The following is a 21,621-nucleotide window of genomic DNA, read 5'->3' as shown; positions in this document are numbered from 1 at the left end:
TTAGCCTGACTTCAGTGCTGGGCAAAATGGTGGAAACAATTATAAAAAATAAAATTGAGGGACACATACACAAAAACAAAAGCACAAGCACAAGCAAAGCAAGCAAAAAAATAAAACAACCTGCAGACAGGAGTACAAGATGCAGGCTAAGTTAATTTAAACAATTATTTGTTGTGGTTAGTGTCACTACCTGTATACAAACCAGAGGACACAACACGGTCCGTGTTTTGATCAACACGCCTTCATCAGGAATTTGTAATGGTATTAAAATTTGTAATGGTATTATTTGTAATAGTATAAAAAAATGCAACAGAAATAAACGTGTCTGTGTCTTATAACTGAAAAAGCTGGAAAAGTCTCTTCACATAAGAATTGCAACATATGCAATTCCTATGGAGGACAAGTTCATAGTCAGTTATTGAGAAAGACATGGGGGAAGCCATTACTTGCCCTGGATCGGTAGCATGGAATATTGCTACTCCTTGGGTTTTGGCCAGGTACCATGATTACACAAAATTAGATCCTTCTATCATATCTTCAAACTTAAACTTGACAGAAGAAACTTTTAAACAACTCTCGATAGAGGACCAAAATAACACATGGAACACCGAAATTAACACCCTTTTGAATACAATAACTCCTCTTACACAACAAACCATCTCAGCCTGAAGTACCGTATTTTCACGTAGATAACGCGCACCTGTGTAAAACGCGCACACGGGTATAGCGCGCGGGAAACCGAAATAGATGTAAAACAATTTTTATATAGCGCGCTCACGTGTATACCGCGCATGCTGCTTGCCTCCCCGACTCTCCTGTCGCCGCCCCGACTCTCCTTTCCAGCCCTGCCCCGAGTCTTCTCTGGTCCCGTCCAAACCTTGCCAGCCCTGCCCCGAGTCTCCTCTGGTCCTGACTCTGCCCCGAGTCTCCTCTGGTCCCGTCCAAACCTTGCCAGCCCTGCCCCGAGTCTTCTCTGGTCCCGACTCTGCTCCGAGTCTCCTCTGGTCCCGTCCAAACCTTTCCAGCCCTGCCCCGAGTCTCCTCTGGTCCCGACTCTGCCCCGAGTCTCCTCTGGTCCCGTCTAAACCTTGTCAGCCCTGCCCCGAGTCTCCTCTGGTCCTGTCCAAACCTTGCCAGCCCTGCCCCGAGTCTCCTCTCATCCCGACTCTGCCCCGAGTCTCCTCTGGTCCCGTCCAAACCTTGCCAGCCCTGCCCCGAGTCTCCTCTCGTCCCGACTGCTCCTTTCGCCGCCCTGTCCTGCTTGCCGCTCTGTAAGCATGCGCAGACCATCTACAGACAAAAAAGATGGTCTGAGCATGCTTGCTGCTCAGTTTTCTGCGCCGGGTTGTCGGGGCGCGCTTTTGACCTGTCACCAAGGCAGGCCTTTGTAGCGGCGTGCTTTTGACCACGTGGCTTTGTCCCCCCTTTATCTGGCCTAGTAATTTGCCCAGTGAATACCATTTTGCCTTTACAACAGCATCTCAGCCTTTGGGTAAGCCTATAAAAGATTAATGCTGCATGTAGAGCCCACATTTCAGTAATTTGATCTCTTCAGATTGGTATTCTGCATTTATCTACCCGGTAGTAGAGTTTATCAATTAAATTTAAATTTACCGCCATAATGGCAGGAATGAGACGAAAGTCATATACAGCGGACTTTAAGCTTCAAATCGTTGCGAAAGCTGAGGAAATAGGCAACCGGGCCGCAGTGAGAGAGTTTGATGTTGGAGAAACATCGGTGCGTGAATGGAGAAAAGATAAGAAGGAACTGGAGAAATGCAATCCGCGAAAACGGGCACGTCGTGTGGCCAAACCAAAATGGCCTCAGCTGGAGGATGACTTGAAGCAGTGGATTCTGGCGAGAAGGGAGCAAAATCAATCAGTCTCTACTGTTGCGATTCAGATGAAGGCAAAACTACTTGCCAATGGAAGAGGAATACCCGACTTCAAAGCTGGCTTCACATGGATCTCAAAATTTATGAAAAGGAACGGACTATCAGTTAGAATGAGAACAACTGTTGGCCAGCAACTTCCGGATGACTGGCAGCAAAAATTGATTGATTTCCGTGACTTTGTCGCCAAAGAAATATCTGAACTTGGCATCACTGCAAAGGACGTCATCAACATGGATGAAATTCCAATGGCATTCGACATTCCAGCGACAAGAACCGTAGCCCCCACAGGTACTAAATCTGTTGCCATCACCACAACTGGGCATGAAAGAACGTGTTTTACAGTCGTTCTTGGTTGCTCAGCTAGCGGGGTTAAGTTAAAGCCCATGCTCATTTTCAAAAGGGTCACTATGCCCCGTGAAAAGCTACCCACCAGTGTGGTTGTGCACTGCAACAAGAAGGGATGGATGGACTGCGACATAATGAGATTGTGGGTAGATAAATGCTTTAGGGCAAGACAGGGTGGATTCTTTGCAAAAAAATCCTTGTTAATTTTTGATGCCATGGCTGCCCACAAAGAAAAAAATGTTCAGGCCTATATTAATTCTACTCGTGCCCACATAGCTGTGATACCTGGAGGCCTGACGTGTAAGCTGCAGCCACTTGACATCGCAGTGAATCATCCATTCAAGACTTTTATTAGAAAAGAGTGGGAGGAGTGGATGCAGAGCGGCACGCACGAGTACACACCTGCGGGGCGGCTGAAGCGGGCAACTTTCACAGAAGTCTGCAAGTGGGTGGCTTCAGCATGGGACAAAATAACACCAGATACCATTCGAAACGGATTTAGAAAAACGGGCATTGTTTATGAAACCAATGACACTATGGCTACTACCAGTGCAGCGGAAGGAGGCAACAACATGGATATCAGCGATGATGACGATATCACTTCGGAAATAAACAAGGATCGTCTGCACGCCGTGCTCACTTTATTTAATGACGATGATGACAATTCGGATTTTGATGGATTCAAGGATTCAGATGACTGTGATGATGATGACTGAATAAACCTGTAAACTTTGTTTATTTACAACTTTACCGTAACTACGGTAACTGTATTTAGATTATTTTGTCCTCGATACTTTGTTTGATCTACCGGTTAATGTTATAGTTTATAAGAATGAACATGTGATTTCTGTTCTTGTTGCTGAATTCATACTCACTAACTCTAGATTAAAAGTTATACGGTTGTTTATAAGAATGAACAGTTTTTTTCTTTTCACGTGCTTGGTTGGAGGGTGTGTGAATGATGCGTGAGTTCTCCTATGTCTGGTTGAGGTGGATTGAATTACCGATATTTAGCTGAAGAAATTATGGTAGTTATACCCCCCCCATTCCACACACATTACGGTAATTCTCTTCCATTTTTGTTCCCATTATAAAAAACACTGATAAGTTCCCAGAAAAAAGTACATTAAAATAAGAAGTGAAAACAAAAGCCCCTACAGATGAGAACATAAGAATAGCTTAACTGGGTCAGTCCAATGGTCCATCATGCCCAGTAGCCCATTCTCATGGTAGCCAATCCAGGTCACTAATACCTGGTCAAAACCCAAAGAATAGCAAACATTCCATGCTACGGATCCAGGGCAAGCAGACGCTTCCCCCATGTCTTAATAACAGACTATGGACTTTTCCTCCAGGAATTTGTCCAAACCTTTTTAAAACCAGCAACGCTATCTGCTTTTACCATAACTTAAATCATTCCTTCCAAACAGAGACCTTGCTAGATGTCAAATACAGAAAGAACAAGGTAACTTCACAAGGACTTAGCTGTGCAGGAAATGTGAATCTCCTCATACACCCACCATATACCTAGTGCAAAAATGTGCAAAGGTCTGTTTTTTTCTTTCAATCACTACATAGCCTAATGCCACACAAATATATTCTGAAGGTCAATGGTAAGGTTAACAAAGTTTCCTTCCTTGGACCACAAGGAGATACTGACAAACCACTAGAAGAGATCCCAAAACAACTACCCAGGCACAACACCACTCAGTGTGTGAACCAGTTGAGTGGAGTGGACTAGGGTAACTGGGGGGTGGAAATGGACCCGGAGTTTTCTCAGCAGAATTTCCCAGAACACCTCTTCCTCTCAACACATTGACACGCTGGTGGGTTTATTTTATAGCTTTTTCACCCCCTTCGGTCTGCCTGTCCCCCCTTGAAGTCCTGTCCCCCCTTGAAGGTCTGCCTGTACCCCCTTGAAGTCCTGTCCCCCCTTAAAGGTCTGCCTGTTCCCCCTTGAAGTCCTGTCCCCCCTTGAAGGTCTGCCTGTCCCCCCTTGAAGTTCTGTCCCCCCTTGAAGTCCTTTCCCCCCTTGAAGGTCTGCCTGATCCCCCTTGAAGTCCTGTCCCCCCTTGAAGTCCTGTCCCCCCTTGAAGGTCTGCCTGTCCCCCCTTGAAGTCCTGTCCCCCCTTGAAGTCCTGTCCCCCCTTGAAGGTCTGCCTGTCCCCCCTTGAAGTCCTGTCCCCCCTTGAAGTCCTGTCCCCCCTTGAAGTCCTGTCCCCATCCTGAAAGCCTGATGCCCCCCCGACGCCCGATTCATCATCCGGAAGGACCGCTCGCACCCCCACCCCGAAGGACCACTCGCACTCCCACCACGATGGACCGCTCGCACTCCCACCCGAAGGACCGCTCGCACCCCCACAGCCTCCCCCATGGAGAAGCTGTCTACCTTTTTTCCGGATGCCAGTGAGCCCAGCTGCTTCCTCTGCCGGCGGTCCCGCCCCTTCTCTGAGCCCTGCTGCGCTGCTTCCTCTTCCGGCGGTCCCATCCTTTCTCTGACGTCAGAGAAAGGGCGGGACCGCCGGAAGAGGAAGCAGCGCAGCAGGGCTCAGAGAAGGGGCAGGACTACCGGCAGAGGAAGCAGCTGGGCTCACTGGCATCCGGAATCAAGGTAGACAGCTTCTCCATGGGGGAGGGGGGAGGCTGTGGGGGTGCGAGCGGTTCTTCGGGTGGGAGTGCGAGCGGTCCATCGGGGTGGGAGTGCGAGCGGTCCTTCGGGGTGGGGGTGCGAGCGGTCCTTCCGGATGATGAATCGGGCATCGGGGGGGGGGGGAACTATGTAAAAAATTTTTATATAGCGCGCTCACGCGTATAACACGCAAGGTTATGCACGGTTTGTAAAATCGTGTATAACGCAAGCGTTATATGCGTGAAAATATGGTAGAAAGAATCCATGGTACACACCTGAACTAACTCTTCTAAAAAAAACAACAAAAAACAAACAACTAAGATCATTAGAGAGAAAATGGAGACAAGATAAAATCCTGTCCACCTTAAATAGATACATTGAGCAAGCCAACTTTTATAAACCCCAAATCACCCAAAGAATTACTACACAAAACAAATAACAAAAGCCAGAAACAAACTATATGCCATCGTCAAATTACTTACCTCAACTAAGCAACCTAATCAAACAATTGAGAAAGCACCAAGAGCACAAGAACTATCAACATACTTCAACAACAAAAAAATGTCTGAATTCAATTCACACAAATAAAGCTGGTTCCAAGATATGTATTTCTGAAAATCTTTCAACCTACACCGTTCAAATGTTCTTATCTCGTCTAGTTAACTTTACTTATGCCACAGACCTCAGAAACACCCCTCCTCCGACCCATTTAGGCTATATTTTTTTAACGGGGAGAAACAAGTGTGAACTCCTCACTGGTCATGGCTCAATTTTCCATTGATTTGCTCATTTCATTCAAATGTTTTATAAATCTCTTAAAAAACTACTGAAATATAGTACTTATCTTCATAAGTGCTTAAATGCTTAAGCGTGTGGGTTTGATCATAGTTCCAAGAAAAAAAGTAGGTGCCTTCACTGATTGTTTTGAATCCAATTCACAGCATGTCCCTTTCCCAATATCTCATCTCCATTGGAAGAATCTAACATCACATTTTCAAAATGTTCAAAATTCTGTATTCCAAATGTAGCCGAAATATAAAGAATAGTCCAAAACATGAACCCATCAGGATCTATCACTGACCCAACCCCCCTTATCTGTTAAATCGCTACTACTCAATTTTCAGGAAATACATTCATCACATGATCACTAATAGCATCTCAATAGGGACCATCCCCCCAACATGGAAGGAATCCATCATACATCCAAAAATCAAAGACCTAAAAGGTAATAAAATGGACTGCTCAAGCTATCACTCTATTGCCAATCTCTCCTTCATTGCGAAAATAACAGAAAAAATAATATTCAATCAGCTTTCTGAATTCATAAAAAAAAACCCAAAACAAAACCCAAATGTACTACAACTTTCTGAATTCGTAAAAACACCCCAAATATACTACATCCAAACCAGACAGGATTTAGAGCTAACCTACCAAAGAACACTCACTAATTGGACTAACTACCACAATTCTATATCATATTGACCATAGGAGATCAGTACAACTAAACTCTCTTGATCTTTCTTCAGTATTCGACACAATTGACCACTCACTCCTCATACAATGACTCAAAACAATAGGAATCAAAGATACAGCATTAGACTGGTTTATCTCCTACTTTTTGGACCAGTCATCCAAAGTAATCAAAGACAAAACCACATCTGACCCCCTTCAACAGAATTATGGTATTCCACATGGATCGATTCTATCTCCTCTACTTTTCAACATCTTTTCTACCCTTCTACTAACACTAGGACAATCCATAGGTTTTACAATTTACACATATGCAGATGATATACAGATACTCCACCCCATAGATCCAAATGACTCAAGTGCAATTCAAAACATCAATAAAAAATTAGAACAGATAAGTCTATGGTTTGATAGAAAAAGCCTGGACCCTACTCAAGGGCACTGTGCACGAAGCACAGAACCTGTTCAGGAAAGGATGCAAAAAAAATAGAACAAAAAACCCAGTGTGGATAACAAATGCAGTGAAAAAGGCGATAAGTGACAAGAAAGCATCGTTCAAAAAATGGAAAAAGGACCAAACAAAGGACAACCAAAAGGAGCACAAAGAACACCAAAGGGAGTGTCACCGAGTGGTTAGGAAAGCAAAAAGAGAATATGAAGAGAGACTGGCGGGGGAAGCAACAAACTTCAAATCATTCTTCAGGTACGTTAAGGGGAAGCAACCAGCAAGGGAGGAAGTGGGACCCTTGGATGATGGAGACAGAAAGGGAGTGGTAAAAGAGGAAAAAGAGATAGCTGACAAGTTAAATGAGTTCTTCACGTCAGTCTTCACGAGGGAAGACACAACCAACATTCCAGAACCCGAAGAGATCGTAAATGGAGATCAGGATGATAAGCTGGTCCAACTAGAGGTAAGCCAAGAGAATGTCCTCAGGCAGATAGACAGGCTAAAGAGCGACAAATCGCCAGGTCCGGACGGCATTCACCCAAGGATACTCAAGGAACTAAGGAACGAAATAGCAGAGCCACTTCATCAAATATAAGAACATAACATAAGAACATAAGCAGTGCCTCCGCCGGGTCAAACCACAGGTCCATCCTGCCCAGCAGTCCGCTCCCACGGCGGCCCAAACAGGTCACGACCTGTCAGAATCATCAGAAGGGGCTCCCTTGCCACCTTGGCTTCCCATTTGAGTCCTGCCTTCCTATCGAAGCCCTATCGTTAAAAACTGGAGAGATCCCAGAGGATTGGAAAATAGCAAATGTCACGCCCATCTTCAAGAAAGGTTCAAGGGGTGACCCAGGAAACTACAGGCCAGTGAGCTTGACCTCGGTCTCGGGAAAGATGATGGAAGCGCTGATTAAGGACAGCATCTGTGAACACATCGAAAACAATGGACAGCTAAAGTCGAGTCAGCATGGCTTCTGCAAGGGTAGGTCATGCCTCACAAACTTATTGTACTTCTTTGAGGGGGTAAACAGCCAGGTGGATAAAGGGGAATCCATAGACATCATTTACCTTGACTTCCAAAAAGCCTTTGACAAGGTACCACAAGAAAGACTGCTTAAGAAGCTATGGAACCACGGGGTGCAAGGGGAGGTCCACCGATGGATCAAAAACTGGCTGGCAGACAGGAAACAGAGGGTTGGAGTAAAGGGCCATTACTCAGACTGGCAATGGGTCACGAGTGGAGTTCCACAGGGGTCGGTGCTGGGACCGCTCCTGTTCAACATATTCATTAACGACCTGGAGGCGGGAACAAAATGTGAGGTCATTAAATTTGCAGATGACACCAAACTATACAGCAGGGTTAAAACCACGGCAGACTGCGAAGATCTCCAAAAGGATCTGACGACACTGGAAGAGTGGGCCAAAAGTGGCAAATGAGCTTCAACATAGGGAAATGCAAGGTCATGCATGTAGGGAAAACGAACCCGATGTTCACTTACAAAATGGGGGGATCACTGCTAGGGGTAAGTAACCTTGAAAGAGACCTGGGAGCGATGGTAGACACAACATTGAAGGCGTCGGCACAGTGCGCCACAGCCTCAAGGAAAGCAAACAAAATGTTGGGTATCGTTAAGAAGGGTATCACGACCAGGACGAAGGAAGTCATCCTGCCACTGTATTGTGCAATGGTGCGCCCGCATCTGGAATACTGTGTCCAGTACTGGTCGCCGTACCTCAAGAAGGACATGGCAGTACTTGAGGGAGTCCAGAGAAGAGCAACTAAGCTTATAAAGGGTATGGAAAATCTCTCATATACTGACAGACTAAAAAAGTTGGGGCTGTTCTCCCTGGAGAAGCGGAGACTTAGAGGAGACATGATAGAAACCTTCAAGATCCTGAAGGGCATAGAAAAAGTAGACAGGTTCAGATTTTTCAAATTATGGGGAACCACAAGTACAAGGGGGCACTCGGAGAAATTGAAAGGGGACAGGTTTAGAACAAACGCTAGGAAGTTCTTTTTCACCCAGAGGGTGGTGGATACATGGAACGCGCTTCCGGAGGCTGTGGTAGGCAGAAGCATGTTGCAGGGCTTCAAATAAGGTTTGGATAGGTTCCTAGAGGACAAAGGGATTGAGGAGTACATATAGGAGTAGAGGTAGGTTATAGGGATAGGAGTAGAGGTAGGTTATAGAAATAGTCAGGGACCACTGCTCAGGCAATAGGCCTGATGGGCCGCCACGGGAGTGGACCGCTGGGCGAGATGGACCTCTGGTCTGCCTCAGCGGAGGCAACTTCTTGTGTTCTTATTAACCAAATCAAAAAAATATGATCACCATTACTTATAAAAGCCCACTGATTGCCAATTTCATACCGAATCACATATAAAATCGTTCTACTGACATTCAAGTCTAAAACCTCCAATAAATCAGAATTCATAAACAGATTAATAATTCCTTATACATCTAATAGGGTACTCAGATCTCAAAATCAACATCTTTTAGTTATACCATCACCACAGCAGATAATACATGACACTATGGGGCTCATAATCGAAAGAGAAAAAACATCAAAAAACCGGCCTAAGTTGGCACTTGGATGAACATTGTCAAAATACGTCCAAGTACCGATATTAAAAACAGGTTTTGAACATATTTCTAAATGACCTAGGCCTTCATAGTGCCGCTAAACGACCATAATTAAACGGGGCGTTTCAGGAGGAGTGTTGAGGGTGGGATTTGGGCAGGTTTAGACTTGTACTATATGTATAACCGAAAGTTATACAGCACAGGATCGACGGAACTTGGATGTTTTGACTTAGACCAGGGGTCTCAAAGTCCCTCCTGGAGGGCCCCAATCCAGTCGGGTTTTCAGGATTTCCCCAATGAATATGCATGAGATCTATGTGCATGCATTGCTTTCAATGCATATTCATTGGGGAAATCCTGAAAACCTGACTGGATTGCGGCCTTCAAGGAGGGACTTTGAGATCCCTGACTTAGACCATTTAAAACATGGTATAAGTCACAAAAACCCACCTAAAGTGACCAGATAAGCACTGCAAACACATAATGCAGACCCCCACACACTACCCCAGTGATCACCGACCCCCCCACCCCCATAAAAATATTAATCACAACTTGAAAATTGTGCCTCCAGGACATCAACTGGCAGCCTGGCATAGGAAAGCCTAGTCATGCTGCACAGAGGCGTTTTAAGCCATCTTGGGGGTTGGTTAGTAACCCATTGAGAGGAGGACCCATGCCCATAAGCCCCTGTAATCACTGCATTGATATTGAAACATGTGCACTCCCCTATACACCCCCAAAACCCTTTTTTACTGACATATAAGTAGCTCCTGCAGCCATAAGGGCTATTGGGGTGGTAGATAAGTGGGTCTAGGGCAGGGGTCTCAAAGTCCCTCCTTGAGGGCCGCAATCCAGTCGGGTTTTCAGGATTTCCCCAATGAATATGCATGAGATCTATGTGCATGCACTGCTTTCAATGCATATTCGTTGGGGAAATCCTGAAAACCCGACTGGATTGCGGCCCTCAAGGAAGGACTTTGAGACCCCTGGTCTAGGGGAATTTGAAGGTGGTTTGGGGGCTCACCTTGACCTATAAGGGAGCTGTAGTGAGGAGAAGACATGGCACCCTTTTTGTGACATTCACAGCAGTGCCCTGTAAGGTACCCCACTATTTAGGTGCCATGTCTAGATGTTCAGTCCATCACTTTGCAGACCCCTCCCATGTCGAACAGGGCATTTTTGACTTGGACGAAAAGTTGGACGAAAATGTGATATAAAGATAAACGATTTAGCGGCTTGGACAACCAGATCAGCAGGACTTATAGTTAGACGATTTTCGAAACGAAAAATAATTTGAATGTATTTTTCAAAAATGTGTCCTAAGCTATTTTTTACTTTGGACGACTTGCGACTTGGACAAAAACGGACTTAGGCGTTCCTTTCGATTATGCCCTTCCACACGTTCATCTATATTCTGCATTACAACCCCTCAGTTATGGAATTCAATGCCTACTCACCTTCGGGAAGAATCTAAAACCAAATGATTTAAATCAAATCTAAAGACATTTCTCTTTAAAGATGCGGGCGAAGTAAGTCGGCGGCCGCGTGGTGGAGGCAGGCAGAGCAAGCGGCTGAGGGCAGACGGAGGAGACTGCAAGCAGCAGGAGAGCGGGGCCGAGATAAGCAGGAGGAGGCAGGAGACGGTAGGAGCGAAGAGCGGGTAGCGGCAAGAGTTAGCTCCGCCCACCCGCTCCGCGTCACCACCGTCAGCGCCCGGATTCCCCCTTAACCAGGAAGGGAGCCGCGGGCGAAGTAAGTCGGCGGCCGCGTGGTGGAGGCAGGCAGAGTAAGCGGCTGAGGGCAGACGGAGGAGACTGCAAGCAGCAGGAGAGCGGGGCCGAGATAAGCAGGAGGAGGCAGGAGACGGTGGGAGCGAAGAGCGGGTAGCGGCGAGAGTTAGCTCCGCCCACCCGCTCCACGTCACCACCGTCAGCGCCCTGACTCCCCCTTAACCAGGAAGGGAGCCGCAGGCGAAGTAAGTTGGCGGCCGCGTGGTGGAGGCAGGCAGAGCAAGCGGCTGAGGGCAGACGGAGGAGACTGCAAGCAGCAGGAGAGCGGGGCCGAGATAAGCAGGAGGAGGCAGGAGACGGTGGGAGCAAAGAGCGGGTAGCGGCGAGAGTTAGCTCCGCCCACCCGCTCCACGTCACCACCAACGTCAGCGCCCGGACTCCCCCTTAACCAGGAAGGGAGCCGCGGGCGAAGTAAGTCGGCGGCCGCGTGGTGGAGGCAGGCAGAGCAAGCGGCTGAGGGCAGATGGAGGAGACTGCAAGCAGCAGGAGAGCGGGGCCAAGATAAGCAGGAGGAGGCAGGAGACGGTGGGAGCGAAGAGCAGGTAGCGGCGAGAGTTAGCTCCGTCCACCCGCTCCACGTCACCACCAACGTCAGCGCCCGGACTCCCCCTTAACTAGGGGGGGCAAACGGCGCGCAGCGAGAGCGCCTTTGCGAAGGGCCTCAAGAAGGGCATCAAGAAAGGGCTATCAACTATAGCCGGACTCCCAACTTATAAGACTAGCTAACTAATAAATTGTCTTCAGTCTTTCTTTAGCATTCTACCAAGTCTTTAACTATCAATCTACAACTTTCTACCAAGTCTTTAACTCTCAATCTTACAACTTTCTATCTCACCAACAAGCTAATAAAATCTTTCTCACTAAACAGGCAGACCTCACCAATCACTCTATTCCCAAACCACTTTAACAGGCAGACCTCTCCAGCACACTAACAAACAGACATTCTTAACTGACAATTAACTAACTGTTAACTAACTAACTACTACTATTAACTAACTAACTAACTAACTACTCCATCCCTCAGACCAAGAACTAACTAACTACCTCTATCCCTCCCTCAACACTTACAGCCCCCACCCTAACAAACATCCTAAAAAAAAAAAAAAATTTTAAATAAAGAAATAATAACAATAAACCTTTGTAATGGCAGGTAGGACTAGAAGCAGCAAGACTTCAATCAAAACAGGCAGTTCAGTCACCGAGAGCACCCAGGGGATGGCTATGGTCCAAGTACAGATGGAAGGAGAACTAGGACGGAGGGCAGAGGTCTCTGTACAGACCGAGGCCATCCCCTCAAAGATGTCTACAGTCTCAACGCAGACAGAAGTAATGGATCAACCGGACGAAAGCCTTTTGATGGAGCTGAAGAGCCTGAGAGAGGAGGTTCAGCGCTTAAGGAGCATCCGAGACGACAAGACCTTCATTGATGGAGTCATCCAGGAGCTGTCTCAGATCACTGAACAGGAACCTGACAAGACCACCCTGGGAACACCCATAGCATCCAAAACGGCCACCTTGAGACAAACTACCGGAATGCAGGAAGTGGTTGGAGACGCTGACTCCTGGCAGCTGGTGACTTCCTCCACAAGAAAATGCAGAGGACCTAACTCTGTCTCTTTTTCTCCCATACAGTACAGCTCTACATCGACACCTCATATCGCCCTGAGGAACAGATATCAGCTGCTACAGGAAGGTCCGGAGAAAGAGCTATAAGAAGTTGTTCAGCAGACGGTTCCAGCTCCGGAATCAACAGTACATCCCACTCCTAAGAAGCGCAGAGTGGTGGTCATCGGAGATTCGCTGCTGAGGGGCACCGAGGGACCAATCTGCAGACCAGACCTACAATCAAGAGAGGTCTGCTGTTTGCCAGGGGCCAGGATACGGGATGTCACTGCTTGCCTTGACAGACTCATCAAGCCCCGAGACCACTTCCCCATGGTTCTAATCCACGTCGGAACCAATGACACCGCAAGGAGTAGCCCGGACAGCATACCTGAAGACTTCAGGGCCCTGGGGGAGAAGCTGAGGAGGATGGATGCGCAGGTAGTCTTCTCCTCGATTCTCCCAGTGAGGGGCAAGGGCAGAGCCAGAGAGGATCGAATACAGAGGGCGAACGACTGGCTGCGAGGATGGTGCAAGGAGATGAACTTCGGGTTTCTGCACCACGGAGAAGCATTGCAAGGACTACAGGGACACGACGGGCTACACCTGACCAGAAGAGGGAAGAATGTCCTTGGACACCGCCTAGCCCGCCTACTCCACAGGGCTTTAAACTAGGTAAGTCGGGGGAGGGTACAGGCACAAACAACATACCTGGCGAACTAAAATGCCAATACATTTTTGAGGCTGAGGAAAGTAGTCACCGAAATTCTAGGTCTGGGTCAGGGGTGAGTGCACACACTTTTGAGTCGGGAGTAGGGTTACATCATATTTATGGGTCACATTGTAATTCCGGGTGTAGTTCTGGGTATATGGGGAGTACACATTGTGGTTCTGGGCATCAGGAAAGCACAAATAACACAAATAATGCTAAAGGTGTTCAAGTAGCTCAAGCAGGAATATCCCCACTGAGACGTAACAAAAATACAACATGGAGGGCTATGCACGTCAACGCACACAGTTTAGGAAACAAGATCCTGGAATTGGAAACAGAAATAAGGAATGCCGACCTGGATGTGGTGGCGATATCCGAAACCTGGCTCACAGACTCCCACGGGTGGGACATGGTCATACCGGGTTACAACTAGCTTCGCCGGGACAGAGAGGGCAGGATGGGAGGAGGTGTAGCATTATATACTAAAGATGACATTAAGGTCACGAGAATCTCAGATGTCCAGTATACTGGGGAATCCCTTTGGGTTAATTTGGCCAGAGGGAAGGACAAATGCTTGTATCTTGGCGTAATTTACAGACCCCCAAGACAACAGGATGACCTGGATATGGAAATAATCGGAGATATAGAAAATATCACCTTGCGTGGGGACACAGTATTGCTAGGTGACTTCAACATGCCTGATGTGGATTGGGTTACACTTACCTCTGCTTCCGGCAGCAGCAGGAGGCTATTAAACTCTATGAAAGGAGCAAGCCTCAGGCAACTGGTGTTGGAACCGACAAGGGATCAGGCAATACTGGACCTGATACTTACCAATGGAGAAATTGTCACAGAGGTCTCGGTGGGCGACACATTGGCCTCCAGTGACCACAACATGGTATGGTTCAATCTCAGGAAAGGTTTCACTAAATCTACTACACTAACCAAAGTCCTCAAATTCAAGGACACAAATTTCAAAGAAATGGGAGACTTCGTTCACCAGGCGCTACAAAGCCAAGAAGAAACCGATAACGTGGAAGACATGTGGTCGACTTTGAAAGCAACCATACAAGAAGCAACAAACCGCTATGTTAAATCAGTAAGTAAACGGCGAAGGAACAATAAGCCACAGTGGTTTACTGCGGAGATCTCAGACCTGATCAAGGAGAAGAAAAAAGCATTCATCTCTTACAAACAATCAGGGAAGCAGGACTCTAGAGCAGACTACCTGACCAAATCAAAAGCCGTAAAAACAGCAGTCAGGGAGGCTAAATTCCACATGGAGGAGTCTCTAGCAAAGAACATCCAGAAGGGAGATAAATCCTTCTTCAGGTATATCAGTGATAGAAGAAAAAACTCAGGTGGGATTGTATGTCTTAGGAATCCAGACGGAGACTATGTGGAAAAGGATTCGGAAAAAGCCCAACTATTAAATGAATACTTCTGCTCAGTCTTCACCCGAGAAGCGCCGGGGCTCGGCCCTCAGCTACAGACAAGGGTTGGCTCAGTTGACCCGTTTAGTAACTTTGAGTTTACGCCCAGCAGTGTCTACGGTGAGCTGTCAAAGCTCAAGGTTAACAAAGCAATGGGGCCGGACAACCTGCACCCCAGGGTGCTTAGGGAGCTGAGTGATGTCTTGGCGGAGCCACTGTCCGCGCTCTTCAACCTCTCCCTTAGTACAGGCAGCGTCCCCCTTAGTACAGGCAGCGGAGTACCACAAGGATCACACTATCGCCCATACTATTCAACCTCTTCATAGCTTCCTTAGGCACAACCCTAGATACCCTAAATATAACCTCATTCAGTTATGCGGACGACATAACCATCCTCCTTCCCTTCGACATCCAAGACACCAGCTCCACAGAACGCCTGAAAACAACACTGGTAACAGTAGAAAACTGGATGACCAACCATAAGCTGAAGCTAAACGCGGATAAAACAAAATTCCTATTACTAGAGAAGGAAAAACTACAATCCGTTACAGAACTGGAAATAAATGCAATCAAATACCCTATAAAGACCACTCTCAAAATCCTGGGAATACAACTAGACAGACGCTGTACAATGCAGACACAAATTCACAAAATCATCCAAAAAGCTTTCTACACCATGCGAAACCTTAGAAAAATAAGAAAATTCTTCGACAGAGACCAATACAGAATCATTGTCCAATCCCTGGTACTTAGTATTTTAGACTACTGCAACAGCCTCTACCTATCATGCCCAAACTACATGATAAAACAACTACAAACCGTTCAGAACACAGCCCTCAGACTCATCTACTCGCTTAGCAAATTCGACTACATCACAAATGCTTACTTAGACTCTCACTGGCTTCCAATAAAAGCAAGATCACAATTCAAATTCTACTGTCTTCTATTCAAAGTAACCCACGGAGCTGCACCAAGTTACCTAAACAACCGCCTATACCGCAACCTCACACACAGAACAAGGAAAGCTCAAAGCCTATTCACATACCCCCCTTTCAATGGTACCAGACGAAAGAAACTCTACGATAACCTTCTAGCGACACAGGCAGCGAAAATTGACCCAACAATCTCCAAACTGCTGACCAAAACATCAGACATCAAAGTTCTCCGAAAAGAAATCAAAACGCTTCTATTTAAAAAACACCTACCATCACTCTAACCTCCTGCCTACACATTCACAATTACTCCTTCATATTCATCATTCCTACAACATCCCTCAACGCCATGTAAGCAACCTCCATATGTAACCAATATTTCTTCTTCAGCGCTATGTAATAATCTCCTTAACTTGAATGTACTGCTATCCTTACCTGTGATTTAAACCTGATATGTAAACATATTATATTCCTGATATGTAAACTTCCTGGAAATGTCCAGTTCTCTTCCAATTTTGTAATCCGCTTAGAACCGAAAGGCACAGGCGGAATAAAAATCTCTAATGTAATGTAATGTAATGTCCCGTTGGACTGGAGGACGGCTAACGTCATTCCGCTCCACAAGAAAGGCTCAAAGATGGAGACAGCAAACTACAGACCAGTGAGTCTAACATCGATAGTGAGCAAACTAATGGAAACTCTAATCAAACACCAATTGGATAAGATCCTGGATGAGGAGAATCTATGGGATTCCCGACAACATGGATTTACTAAGGGGAGATCATGCCAATCTAACCTGATCAGCTTCTTTGACTGGGTGATGGGGAAGCTGGATATTGGGGAGTCCCTGGACATCGTGTACCTGGACTTTAGCAAAGCATTCGATAGCGTACCACACCGCAGGTTGCTGAGCAAGATGAGTTCTATAGGATTAGGTGACACATTGACAAAATGGGTTGGGAGCTGGCTTGGAGGTAGGCTCCAAAGGGTGGTGGTGAACAGCACCCCCTCCAAAATGACGGAGGTAATTAGTGGAGTACCACAGGGCTCAGTCTTGGGTCCAATCCTATTCAACATCTTTATAAGAGACTTGGCAGAAGGGCTTCGAGGTAAAATAACATTATTCGCCGATGACGCCAAACTGAGTAATATAGTGGGCAAATGCACAACAGACGAAGATTCAATGCCCGACAACATGATGCATGACCTACTCCTACTGGAGCGATGGTCTAGGACATGGCAACTCAACTTCAATGCCAAAAAATGCAAAGTTATGCACCTGGGCAGCCAAAATCCATGCAAGTCTTATACCCTTAATGGCGAGATCCTAGCAAAAACGGTAGCAGAACGAGACTTGGGGGTAATCGTCAGTGAGGACATGAAGTCTGCCAATCAAGTGGAGCAGGCTTCGTCCAAGGCAAGACAAATCATGGGCTGCATACGAAGGGGTTTCGTCAGTCGTAAGGCGGAAGTCATTATGCCATTGTATAGATCCATGGTGAGGCCCCATCTGGAATACTGTGTGCAATTCTGGAGGCCGCATTATCGCAAGGATGTGCTGAGACTGGAGTAGGTGCAAAGAATGGCCACCCGGATGGTCTCGGGACTCAAGGATCTTCCATACGAAGAACGGCTTGACAAATTACAGCTATACTCGCTCGAGGAGCGCAGAGAGAGGGGAGACATGATCGAGACGTTCAAGTATCTTACGGGCCGCATCGAGGCGGAGGAAGATATCTTATTTTTCAAGGGTCCCACGACAACAAGAGGGCATCCGTCGAAAATCAGGGGCGGGAAACTACGAAGTGACACCAGGAAATTCTTTTTCACTGAAAGAGTGGTTGATCGCTGGAATAGTCTTCCACTACAGGTGATTGAGGCCAGCAGCGTGCCTGATTTTAAGGCCAAATGGGATCGGCACATGGGATCTATTCACAGGGCAAAGATAGGGGAGGGACATTAGGGTGGGCAGACTAGATGGGCCGTGGGCCCTTATCTGCCGTCTATTTCTATGTTTCTATAACATATGATAACCACAGACGTTAATTCCCCCACCTAACTGTATTACCCTTTTATGTCTTCCTATCCTATTTAAAATTGTATTTTCCCCCTGCCTACCTCCTTTAATTCTCATTAGTCCATAGTGTCCATGTAAATACATATAATGACAAATGTTTGTCTGTCCCCCTTTTGTTATTTTCTTTTTTGGTTTTTTTTTAGAAATTGTATTGTAAAACCGCTTAGAAATTTGATAAGCAGAATAACAAATTTTAATAAAACTTGGAAATTTGGAAACCTGGATTGGCCACCATGAGAACGGGCTACTGGGCTTGATGGACCATTGGTCTGACTCAGTAAGGCTATTCTTATATTTTTATGTTCTTAAAGTACTATTCTGGGCAGACCGGAAACTCCAAGTGAATACATTTTGGTCAAGGGACAGTCATTTCAGGATGACAGTGTAACAGCAGTGCTACATCGGTAGGCAAGGCAGCACCAAGTCAGCTGGTGGTCAGAAGAGGTAAAGATGCTCATGTGGTAGACAGAAACATATCTGTGGCTGGAATAGGCAACATCCAGGCAGACTTCATCAGTAGAAGCAACTTCGAGTCTAGCAGAGGAGATCTTCACCTACACTATGCAATATTGGAGAAGGCTGGACATGAATCTAATGGCAATGGTGGAGATGCCAAGGTACTACCTTTGATCTTCTGAAGGGAAAATTTTAGAGTATTTGCAGGATAAATTGGACAAAGGCTTGGCCCTCACTTCCCTGAGAGTGGTTATAGCACATTAGAGTATTGATGGTAGGTCACCTGTTGGTACTTCATCCTGATGTGTCTTTCTGAAAGGAGGAAAGCACTTGAGGCCCCTGGGTGTTACCTGGGATCTGAATTTGGTGTTTTCAGTTTTAGTTCAGGTACCATTTGAACTGCTGAAGAAAGCGTTTCTGAATGGTATTTATGCTGAAGAGAGTATTTAATGGTCATTTGCTTGGCTTGCAAAATTTCAGAACTACAAGCTCTTTCTTGTCAAGAGTCATCCCTAGTTATTTCTCAGGGAAAATAGTTCTCCATCCAGTTCCTTTCTTTTTGCCTAAGCTTGTATCTCCCTGCCACATAAATCAGAAAGTTTCACTTCCACTGTTTCAGGCAGGAAATAGAGCAGAAGCAAAATGCCTGAATCATCCTGACATTCATCTAACACAATGTTTATTGAAGAAGACTGGAAAGGACGAGCAGCTCTAACACAACTGTAGCTTGTTAGCTTAAGAAAGCCATAGCCTAAGCTTAATAATGCAGGTTAGGCTAGTGCCCACAGATCTGAAAGGACATTCTACAAAGGTGCAAATTATCCTAGATGGAGCATAGCCTGATTCTACTGCAGAACATTTACAGGAAGGCCACTTAATTGTTGCTGCATTTGTCTTCACAGCACTACAAACTGGATATAAAGAACTGTCAAGATCTTTGGGACTAGCATTGTGATGGTAGATTTCTCTGGAACCCTCCCATAATGGATACTGCTTTGGTACTTCCAATTTGTCTGGACTAGTCTCAAGGGACAAAAAGGAAAGAGAAATTAGGACTTACCTATTACATGTAATTTTCTTTCCTTGAGTCCCTCCAGATCAGCCCAGTATCCACCTTGGAGGAAGAGAAGTTGGTAAGAAGAATGAGGTTGCAGTATTACTATGGTTAAGATCTGTATTGACTGTTTCTTACCCTTCGATTATGAGGGGCTGGTTACTACTCTACTATGTTAGATAATGCTAGCTGGTTGTGGACTGCACAGGAACTTTTAGGGAAAGGACTTTGAGCCAGTGCTTCTTATTTTCCATCTGCTGGCAGAAGAGCATATAACCATACATCTTTCCTTGAGTCCCTCCAGACCAGTCCAGAAAATTAGCAGCTAAGACCTAATTTCTACTTAGATGTTTGACTTATCAAGAAATGCCCACATAGGATGGGTTACGTACACAAGTAGTCATCATCTTGAAGTTCACTGATTTCTGCATATATCTTTCTCTCTCTCTTCCGGAAACTGTATGTATCATTGCTTTTGGAGTCCTGCTCATTCTTTTCAGAAGGCACTTCACTATTGGATCCATCTGTAAAATTAAAAAAAAACAAACCAACTGCAAAATAAATAACCTTGTGACAGCTTAAATTGATAAGAGCATGTACATTAAACCAAACTATCACAAACATTTTATAAATAGCTAGAGCAAGAATATCTATCACAGTGTGAACAACAAGCTGAAAATATGAGCCACTGTCAGGGTGGAATTAATTTAAATTAAATCAATTTAAATTACTAGTCAGAAAGGATTGCTTTAAATCATGTGTTGTTTTTTTTACAGAAAGACTCATTCTTGCTGGTATTGTAGCTAGTGGTTACAAATAAATGAAATCTACCAGGCGGAGGGGGTAGAGAGCCTGGGAGCAAGCTCTGGACACCATTCAAAGGTCCGGAATTAAATCCAATGGATTTGCAGTTGTTCCCGGACCATTTTGAGAACCAGTTAGGGCCAGAAAGAGCACGAGAAGTGTTCCCTGAGCCATGGAAGGCTCTCTCTGGGCTGGGAAGAACAGGTGTGAGTTCTGCTAGATTCAGGGCTAGATTGAGTGATGTTCATGCACACATGTGACATGGTGATGTCATTGATGTGCACATGTGCGAACGGCTCAAAATAGGGCCTGATGTTGATGAAGTAAGGGAGCTAAAAAATAATAAAATTATATTTTTTAAGGAGGTTATGGGGGGCGGGGACGTGGCTTGGCTGCGAGTCGGGATGGATGGATGATCGCTGAGCTCCTCCATTAAATGCCTTTTTCAATTTAATTTTAATGTTTTTTTTCTAACCCATTTTGCTTTATTTTGCTGTAATTCCCTCTTTAATGAACGGGATTGAGACGGAGAGAATACATCTTTTAGTCTGACATGATGAAGCTGACAGGACACGTCTGAGCAAAACTTTTCCTCTCAAAGACTGGCATTTTCTTGGTAACAGTATCCCTGGCTTTATTCATTTATTTATTTTTTCAAAAGCACTTTATTAATAATTTAAATACTTTTAAAAACATCAATCTTGTATAATCAAGCTTTTAACAATATATTCACTCATTATATATCTTATTTCTTAATACATACTAAGAATATCAAATTATCTACATATCTTCTATTACCCACCCTCCCTTTCTCCCCCACCTCCCCCTTCTCACCCCAGTGAGAGGATGTGTGCAGGAGATTCGTAAGCTATAAAAGTGTGAAAAGCCATAATTCAGAGATCAATGGGACTACTCTTTTGGGAGCTGATCCAAGTTTCATATGTACCCCAAATGGTGTTATATCTATGTATCTGGTTTCTCTGGAGAGCAGTTCATTTTGACATTTGTTGTTTAAATTGGACTTAGCACTCGAAACACCAGAAGATCTGGTTGTTTCCAAGTCGATGCCAAAACCAGTTGCCCTGCTGTCATTATCAAGTGTATCAACCTCTGCTGTTTAATTGGCAAGGCAGCTGGTCCTACATTCAGCAGACAGCACTCCATAGTCTTGGGTATTGAAATTCCTAGCACTGCATCAATGAAGGATATCACTTTATCCCAATATGTTTGTGCATTTATACAATACCACCATATATGTTCAAATGTAACCACTTCCTCACATCCTCTCCAACATTTATCCGATCCTTTCCCATACATAGCTCGCAGTCACACTGGAGTATAACACCAGCAATAAAACAGCTTATAATCATTTTCTATCATATTGCT

General features: G+C 45.4%; 1 protein-coding gene across 1 annotated transcript in view; it reads right to left on the bottom strand.

Moving 5' to 3' along the window:
* LOC117345580 (zinc finger protein 850-like) overlaps nt 1-21,621 on the bottom strand; it is a 249,153-nt gene that overhangs the window by 115,694 nt on the left and 111,838 nt on the right. The window contains exon 5 of the mRNA XM_033914425.1: nt 19,824-19,955. Within this exon, the coding sequence (XP_033770316.1) occupies nt 19,824-19,955 (132 nt within the window). The remainder of the gene's footprint in view (nt 1-19,823; nt 19,956-21,621) is intronic.

The sequence above is a fragment of the Geotrypetes seraphini genome, chromosome 11 (genome assembly GCF_902459505.1).
Source record: "Geotrypetes seraphini chromosome 11, aGeoSer1.1, whole genome shotgun sequence".
NCBI classification, from domain to species: Eukaryota; Metazoa; Chordata; class Amphibia; order Gymnophiona; family Dermophiidae; genus Geotrypetes; species Geotrypetes seraphini.
Note: the sequence above shows the minus strand (reverse complement) of the source record. Positions and strands in the feature narration are given on the sequence as shown.